Below are 9,638 nucleotides of genomic sequence, written 5' to 3'. Positions count from 1 at the left end.
TTTACATAACATTTCTATTGTTATTAAGCAGTTCGCATACGTTTGCAACCCGAGATTTTTCTTCTTTTTTTGCATATAACAAAGACATATGCTTTGCATTTGCCAATCCAACAGATTGCACGTCACAAACATTAACACTGCTATCATTTTTTCGTGTCTGCCGTTTCTATAGGAGGGTGACAATGAGTTAAATTCCAATGGATGTTTTTCAAATGTTGACAAGCAATAAGCAAAAGGTATCACTGAAAACCACAGACAACAAAAACAGCAAAAAAAAAAAAAAAAACAGTACGAGGAAAGTTTGAAGAAAGATTTTTTTTTGGCTCTGAGGCTAAGGATCTGCGCTGGTATCCCGAAGGTTGCCGGTTCGAATCCCCGTCACTGCCAAAAGAGATCCTGCTCTGCTGGGCCCTTGAGCAAGGCCCTTAACCTGTAATTGCTCCAGGGGCGCTGTACAATGGCTGACCCTGCGCTCTGACCCCAAGGGGTATGCGAAAACTACCAAATTCCTAATACAAGAAATTGTATAAGACGAAATAAAGAACAAAAAAAAAAAAAACTGAGTTGTGACCACAGATCTAACTGCTCTGTGGATGATTCGTTCAAGCATTTCAAGGTCACTTCGTTGTAATGAAAGCATCTGCTGAATGTACTTCGTAGTAACGTGTCATATGGGGAAACTGTTGGGACCGTAAAAATAACTTTGTTGTAATAGTCTCTCACCTCTCTCTGCGCCGCTGCAAAGCCCCGCCCGCCAAGCGTTCTGAAAAGTCCGAGTGAGTCGCCGTTGCCGACAGTTCTCTTGTGGCCCGGCTGTCAGACGGCTGTGGCCCGGTATTGGGCCGCGGACCCCTGATTTAGTACACTGCAGTATTGAAATGATCATGTGGGCCTTACAGCAATTGACCAAAAATGGCAAACGCAGAAGTAAAAAATGCACTTTACCAATGACATTAAAAATTGTTATTACACGTAACAGTTGTTAGACAAAACAAGAGAAAAAGTTCAGGAATTAAAGACCATCTATGGACCCCCTCTTCACCCCTAAGGAGATGTTTACTTTTCTTAATGCCAATTGCGTAACAGAGATTTGTAAGCCCACACTTCTGCAATTGGATAAGCCAGTTTTAAAGTTTCTTTTGAAACCTGAACTTGTCAATTCAGAAGTTAAACCTGACAACCTAATTAGAATAAACTCATCACCTGCTCTAAGGCACTTTTAAACACAATTACAAGTACACCAAAAATACAATTTCATATTTCTGTTTTAATGAGTTAGATGTGAGAGGTTGAGAATTTAGTGTTGATGTGTGAGAGAACAGAGACAGAGGCGACAGCTTAACCTGATGAAGCTCTGCGTTTGTTTTTTTTCTTATTTGTTTTTTACATTCATCGTTAAAACAGGGCCATATTTACTGTTTTAGTTTAGTAGTTGTGAAGGTGAAACTGTAAAGATTCAAGCTCGCTAGTGGACCTTAGTTTTATTTTTCCTGTGATATTCACATCTATAACTAAAAATTAACGCTTGTATTTTTGTGGGGGGAAGAGAAGTTGTTTTCGACATGTCTTTTGCATATCATCTTTATTTATCCTGCGTGCAGTCCAGTTGAAATATTTTAGCATTTCTCTTAAGTCATCTCTTCAAGAATATTTCAAGTTTTCCAGTTGATGCTTACATTTAGCAGACACAAGTTCTGTTAGGTTGACTTTTAAACTTTACAAGAAATAGGTACTACAGCAGAGTGGACTGGTCAGTTCAAATTTTTAAGTAAACTGAACTCATTTACTTCTAAAATTCAAGAATGAATTCGAAACAATGCTAAATTAATGTACTTATCATGGTTATCTGTTGATAGGATAGGCAGTAAGAACATCACTGTATTCTGTATATGCCACTATACTACAACTATTACTAAACCAACAACTACTTGAAACTTAAATTTCCCGGATAGTTTTAAACAGAATATATTTGGTAACAGCAAAAATTTATTAAGTTGTACGTACAGTGGGGGAAATACGTATTGAACACGTCAACATTAATTTCAGGACTTATATTTCCAATGAGGGTATTCACATGAAATTCTCAGCAGACATTGGTATTCACTCAAGCAATCCACAAATATAAATAATTCACAGCATTAAAGGCCATAAATAAAGGTATGTGTAATGAAGAGGAATGTCACAGGGAAAAATGTATTGGAACACACTCAGGAAAAACAATTCACCAAGGCAAGGAAAAGCAACGGATCAGCTGAAATTCATAAGTAGTTAGAAAGTAATTCCACTTCCTATCTATACAAATTGATGGGACTATAAAATGGTGCTTTGGTACCAAGGTGTCACACAACAAACATCTCATGATAGGTAAAAGCAAAGAGCTCTCCCAAAACCTTCACAACCTGATTGTTGCATACCATTATCAATGGGACTGGTTTACAGACATATTTAAAAACTTCTGAATCTTCCAGTAAGCACCATAGGGGTCGTTATCTGCTAGTGGAAAGAACATCACTCCACCATCAACCAGCCATGCACAGAAGATCTAACCAGGAAGTTAGAAGAGTAGCCCAAGAGCCAAGGACCACTCGGAAAGGACTCCAAGAAAGACTTGGAGGTAGCAGGTGCAATTCTTACAGAGAAAACAATAGGCAATGTACTCCACAGACATGGCCCTCTATGTGTGCACACCATGCAAAACTCCATTACTTCAGGAAAGGAATGTTGAAGCTCATTTAAAGTTTGCTACACATTTGGACAAGCCTATGAAATACTGAGAGATGGTGATCTGGTCAGACAAGACCAAAGTTGAACTTTTTGGCGGTCATACTACACATCATGTTTGGAGGAGAAATGGCACTGTACATCACACCCAAGCAACACTACACTAACAGTGAAGTTTGGAGGTGGAAGCATCATGGTGTGGGGCTGTTTCTCATCTCATGGTACTGGCAGAATTCATGTAATTGAAGGAACGATGAATGAGGTCATGTACCGAGAGATTCTTGAAATGAATCTGCTGTCATCCACTAGGATGACGAGGATGAGACGTGGGTGGACCTTCCAGCAGGACAACAATTCAAAACAAAACATACAACAATGGAAACAACTGGTTTCAGAGAAAGAAAATCAAGTTGTTAGAATGGCCCAGTCAATCACTTGACTTAAATCCAACTGAACATTTGTGGAAGGAACTAAAGGGTTCACAAGAGGGGGCCCCCCAGAATCGGAACGGGACAAAAATCACACCTGAGCACTGCAGACGATTGGTTTCTTCATGCAGGAAGTGCCTTGAACCTGTCATTACAAACAAAGGCTTTTCCACTAAGTATTAAATTAACGTTTTCAATACTTATGGCATTTAATGTTGTGAATTCTTTACATTTGTAGATTTCTTCAGTTAATACCAATGTCTGCTGAGAATTTCATATGAATAGCCTCATTGGAAATATTTTTACTGAGCTCCAAAAACTAAACTTTTCAAAAAAAATTCAGTTTGGTAAGGGACATGAGATCTCAACACAGCCAACAACAAACATGTTCTCTTTTCTTTTCTTACATTTTATTACAAAATGTCACATTTAGGATGGAGATGTTACAAAGCAAGAAACAGCTCAACACTTCCAGAAAGTAAAGCTTTTCTAAGTGTACCAAAGATAAATCTTCAGTTAGAGCAAATACAAAAATGACAATTTATATTAATAAAGATATACACAAGCTGCTTAGACTGGCATAAAGGAAAGGAGGTCAGGAGTTACTGATGGATTGGTTGACCTGAAAACATTAAGCTTGTAGTGCACATCAAAAGATATTAGTCAAAATTGTCATAAAAATTTAAAGCAGCTGTCCACCAATGGTGGTCTTGAAAGGGAGCAGTTTATTCCAAATGGTATTTACAGCATGAAATTTGTGGCATGGGTATCCAAAACATTGTTCAACATCATATATACAACACTACAGTGAATCATTAGATTGAAAAATGTTAACATCAGAATCTTCCTCATGTCAGCAAGTTCTTTTTGTACAGTTTTCTGGACCAGTTCATGGCAGTTTAGTAGCGATAATGAGGACTTCTGGAACGAGAACGTGACCGCCTGAAAGAGGATTGGGGGAGTTGGATGGAGAGAGGTGGAGAGACTGTTACTAACATATTCTGAACACAACATCATTCTTACAAGTTTATACATTATTACTTCCACATGTACAGAGTACAGTTGATTGATTAAAAACATCATCATATTAAGTAGTCAAGAAAAACTCTTGAGCATGTATATTTGTAGAACATTAAAATGTATCTTAATTATTTACTTAACCAGTAAAAAGTAAATTAAAAACTGAACTAGCCGACGCCTGCCGTAGCATACGGCAGTGAAAGAATAGGAACGGAATAAGGTGAGAAAGGAATTCAGAACTTCTTGAAAGATGCAGTTGTGCATAAGTGTCCTGGTGGAGAAGACAGAATCGCTGCAACATCGGTGTGACATGTTGGGGCATTGTATCATCTTAAATCCTGCCTAGGGTTTTCCTTGAAAACCATTCGTACAGATGCTGTTGAATTGGACTGAGCGAATTCATGCATGTGTTTGTATGATTTAGCAAAGGGGCTGATGGTTCTGAGCATGGAATCTAGCTGGAGAAGTAAATTTTCGCTGCATTCAGAGTTTGCTTTATTTTGTAAGTGTACTTCAGTAGCTTGCGCTGTGTCAAAAACATACAACTTTCCATATTCTGGAGAGATAGAAGTGTTAGCGTGTAGTGGAAAGATTTGGTGATAAATTTGCCCGTGTATTTTAAAACAGTATGGTCCGTGACCAGGAGGTTGAGTTATCTGTGCACCCATGGAAGCAAACGCTAGAGAAGAGTTGTATTCTCGAATGTGTTCATGATAATTTTTAGCTTCTGATGTATGCTGTGTAAGAAGCTGTTGTAAAGACAAAGGTGGCTCCCGCAAAGGAGGTAAAGCTACTTTACCGTTGTGGCAGCACCTCGAGTACTTGTTGGATATTACGCTCAGCAGGCCAGTATAGTGCATGAAATGCCGTGTCGGCTGTGTGTGGGCGGGACCGGTTTTGAAGTGGAAGCAGGACGAACCAGAAGAGAAATATATATAAGATTACACATTCACCCGTGGACTCCAATGAAGACCTCATTTGTTAATGTTCCTGTCTCAATGATTGCTCGCTTTTACTTTGTCCACACACTGAATATCATGCCTTATTTCCAAATAAATGTTAGCATTCTATCGGTCAAAATGAATTATTTCAGGAGCATGCCGACTTGCACTTTTTGTAGAATGTATTTTTCTTACCCATAATACATGAATTTTAATTTATTCTCATTTCTCATGGCTTCAAAGAGTAGTGAAGTGATGCATGTTGGTTGAACTTTCACCGTACTCTATACATGACAAATACTACTATTACAGTTCACATTCAAATTGAATTAAAACACATCCACAAGGAGTAGGTTATTTCAGCTTAGTATTTCCACATTCACTTTAAAACTATAGAACTACACCTGTAACTGTTGTGTTGCACTCAGAAAGACGTACTACAGCAACATAATTGGCATCCAAATATATTATAATTTTATATATATATATATATATATATATTATATATACAGTGGTGTGAAAAACTATTTGCCCCCTTCCTGATTTCTTATTCTTTTGCATGTTTGTCACACAAAATGTTTCTGATCATCAAACACATTTAACCATTAGTCAAATATAACACAAGTAAACACAAAATGCAGTTTGTAAATGGTGGTTTTTATTATTTAGGGAGAAAAAAAAACACAAACCTACATGGCCCTGTGTGAAAAAGTAATTGCCCCCTGAACCTAATAACTGGTTGGGCCACCCTTAGCAGCAATAACTGCAATCAAGCGTTTGCGATAACTTGCAATGAGTCTTTTACAGCGCTCTGGAGGAATTTTGGCCCACTCATCTTTGCAAAATTGTTGTAATTCAGCTTTATTTGAGGGTTTTCTAGCATGAACCGCCTTTTTAAGGTCATGCCATAGCATCTCAATTGGATTCAGGTCAGGACTTTGACTAGGCCACTCCAAAGTCTTCATTTTGTTTTTCTTCAGCCATTCAGAGGTGGATTTGCTGGTGTGTTTTGGGTCATTGTCCTGTTGCAGCACCCAAGATCGCTTCAGCTTGAGTTGACGAACAGATGGCCGGACATTCTCCTTCAGGATTTTTTGGTAGACAGTAGAATTCATGGTTCCATCTATCACAGCAAGCCTTCCAGGTCCTGAAGCAGCAAAACAACCCCAGACCATCACACTACCACCACCATATTTTACTGTTGGTATGATGTTCTTTTTCTGAAATGCTGTGTTCCTTTTACGCCATATGTAACGGGACATTTGCCTTCCAAAAAGTTCAACTTTTGACTCATCAGTCCACAAGGTATTTTCCCAAAAGTCTTGGCAATCATTGAGATGTTTCTTAGCAAAATTGAGACGAGCCCTAATGTTCTTTTTGCTTAACAGTGGTTTGCGTCTTGGAAATCTGCCATGCAGGCCGTTTTTGCCCAGTCTCTTTCTTATGGTGGAGTCGTGAACACTGACCTTAATTGAGGCAAGTGAGGCCTGCAGTTCTTTAGACATTGTCCTGGAGTCTTTTGTGACCTCTTGGATGAGTCGTCTCTGCGCTCTTGTGGTAATTTTGGTCGGCCGGCCACTCCTGGGAAGGTTCACCACTGTTCCATGTTTTTGCCATTTGTGGATAATGGCTCTCACTGTGGTTCGCTGGAGTCCCAAAGCTTTAGAAATGGCTTTATAACCTTTACCAGACTGATAGATCTCAATTACTTCTGTTCTCATTTGTTCCTGAATTTCTTTGGATCTTGGCATGATGTCTAGCTTTTGAGGTGCTTTTGGTCTACTTCTCTGTGTCAGGCAGCTCCTATTTAAGTGATTTCTTGATTGAAACAGGTTTGGCAGTAATCAGGCCTGGGGGTGGCTACGGAAATTGAACTCAGGTGTGATACACCACAGTTAGGTTATTTTTTAACAAGGGGGCAATTACTTTTTCACACAGGGCCATGTAGGTTTGGATTTTTTTTCTCTCTAAATAATAAAAACCATCATTTAAAAACTGCATTTTGTGTTTACTTGTGTTATATTTGACTAATGGTTAAATGTGTTTGATGATCAGAAACATTTTGTGTGACAAACATGCAAAAGAATAAGAAATCAGGAAGGGGGCAAATAGTTTTTCACACCACTGTATATACACACACACACACACATACACAGTGCATCCAGAAAGTATTCACAGCGCATCACTTTTTCCACATTTTGTTATGTTACAGCCTTATTCCAAAATGGATTAAATTCATTTTTTCCTCACAATTCTGCACACAACACCCCATAATGACAATGTGAAAAGTTTACTTGAGGTTTTTGCAAATTTATTAAAAATAAAAAAACTGAGAAATCCCATGTACATAAGTATTCACAGCCTTTGCTCAATACTTTGTCGATGCACCTTTGGCAGCAATGACAGTCTCAAATCTTTTTGAATATGATGCCACAAGCTTGGCACACCTATCCTTGGCCAGTTTCGCCCATTCCTCTTTGCAGCACCTCGCAAGCTCCATCAAATTGGATGGGAAGTGTCGGTGCACAGCCATTTTAAGATCTCTCCAGAGATGTTCAATCGGATTCAAGTCTGGGCTCTGGCTGGGCCACTCAAGGACATTCCCAGAGTTGTCCTGAAGCCACTCCTTTGATATCTTGGTTGTGTGCTTAGGGTCGTTGTCCTGCTGAAAGATAAACCATCGCCCCAGTCGGAGGTCAAGAGCACTCTGGAGCAGGTTTTCATCCAGGATGTGTCTGTACATTGCTGCAGTCATCTTTCCCTTTACCCTGACTAGTCTCCCAGTTCCTGCCGCTAAAAAACATCCCCACAGCATGATGCTGCCACCACCATGCTTCACTGTAGGTATGGTGCCTGGGTTCCTCCAAACGTGACGCCTGGCATTCACACTAATGAGTTCAATCTTTGTCTCATCAGACCAGAGAATTTTCTTTCTCATGGTCCGAGAGTCATTCAAGTGCCTTTTGGCAAACTAGAATTTTCTTTCTCATGGTCTGAGAGTCATTCAAGTGCCTTTTGGCAAACTCCAGGCGGGCTGCCATGTGCCTTTTACTAAGGAGTGGCTTCCGTCTGGCCACTCTACCATACAGGCCTGATTGGTGGATTGCTGCAGAGATGGTTGTCCTTCTGGAAGGTTCTCCTCTCTCCACAGAGGAGCTCTGACCAGAGTGACGGGTTCTTGGTCACCTCCCTGACTACGGCCCTTCTCCCCTGATCGCTCAGTTTAGATGGCCAGCCATCTCTAGGAATAGTCCTGGTGGTTTCGAACTTCTTCCACTTACGGATGATGGAGGCCACTGTGCTCATTGGGACCTTCAAAGCAGCAGAAATTTTTCTGTAACCTTTCCCAGATATGTGCCGAGACAATCCTGTCTCAGAGGTCTACAGAAAATTCCTTTGACTTCATGCTTGGTTTGTGCTCTGACATGAACTGTCAACTGTGTGACCTTATACAGTATAGACAGGTGTGTGCCATTCCAAATCATGTCCAATAAACTGAATTTACCACAGGTGGACTCCAATTAAGCTGCAGAAACATCTCAAGGATGATCAGGGGAAACAGGATGCAGCTGAGCTCAATTTTGAGCTTCATGGCAAAGGCTGTGAATACTTATGTACATGTGCTTTCTCAATTTTTTTATTTTTAATAAACTTTCAAAAATCTCAAGTAAACTTTTTTCACGTTGTTATGGGGTGTGGTGTGTAGAATTCTGAGGAAAAAAATGAATTTAATCCATTTTGGAATAAGGCTGTAACATAACAAAATGTGGAAAAAGTGATGCGCTGTGAATACTTTCCGGATGCACTGTATGTATTTTTTATATTATACATATTTTTTATATTATACGAGGGGGGACCCAAAAATAACTGGAATTTTGTTGTTGTTAGGTTGGTACTTGTAGTACGTGGTTGGGCCGCTAGGGCGATCTAGTTACACTCCTCACAAGTCAGTCTGCCAAGTGCCATCAGTCTAGAAGGTTGTGCTTGTGTTCAGTGAATTTTTTTGTAAAAGTAGGTTGCGCAACAGTGTGAGAAGGAAACGCCCTCAATTGTGGGAGTTGGGCGATTGGTTCTTTCATTATGACAACGCTCCATCTCACACTGCTCTCAGCATTCGCCAATTTTTGGCAAGAAATGGTATGACAACCCTGAGCCACCCACCCTACTCACCGGATTTAGCTCCGTGTGATTTCTTTTTGTTCCCTCGGATGAAAAAAGACTTGAAAGGAAGGTGTTTTGCTGACGTCGAAGAGGTAAAACAAGAAACGACCAGAGCATTAATGGGCATTACTTCAGACAAATTTAAAAAATGTTTCAAACAATGGAACAAACGGTTAGATAAGTGTATTTCCGCCAATGGAGAGTACTTTGAAGGAGACTAATTGTAGTTTGTACAGAAAATTAAATTAAACATGTTTTAAAAATATTTCCGGTTATTTTTGGGTCCCCCCTCGTATATATATATGCTCTGTAACTTGAATTCAAAAGTACTTAATTTCTGCCACTGAGACTGTTGAATCAAGTTACA

At 39.6% G+C, this 9,638-nt stretch overlaps 1 protein-coding gene across 2 annotated transcripts in view; it reads right to left on the bottom strand.

The window, feature by feature from the left end:
* Positions 1-3,547: 3,547 nt before the first annotated feature.
* clasrp (CLK4-associating serine/arginine rich protein) overlaps positions 3,548-9,638 on the bottom strand; it is an 88,795-nt gene continuing 82,704 nt past the window's right edge. For both annotated transcript variants that reach the window (XM_028796284.2, XM_028796277.2), the window contains exon 21: positions 3,548-4,091. In XM_028796284.2, coding sequence (XP_028652117.1) covers positions 4,049-4,091 — 43 coding nt within the window. In that variant the 3' untranslated portion in view covers positions 3,548-4,048. The remainder of the gene's footprint in view (positions 4,092-9,638) is intronic.

This window comes from Erpetoichthys calabaricus, chromosome 1, assembly GCF_900747795.2.
Source record: "Erpetoichthys calabaricus chromosome 1, fErpCal1.3, whole genome shotgun sequence".
In the NCBI taxonomy this organism is placed as follows: Eukaryota; Metazoa; Chordata; class Cladistia; order Polypteriformes; family Polypteridae; genus Erpetoichthys; species Erpetoichthys calabaricus.
Note: the sequence above shows the minus strand (reverse complement) of the source record. Positions and strands in the feature narration are given on the sequence as shown.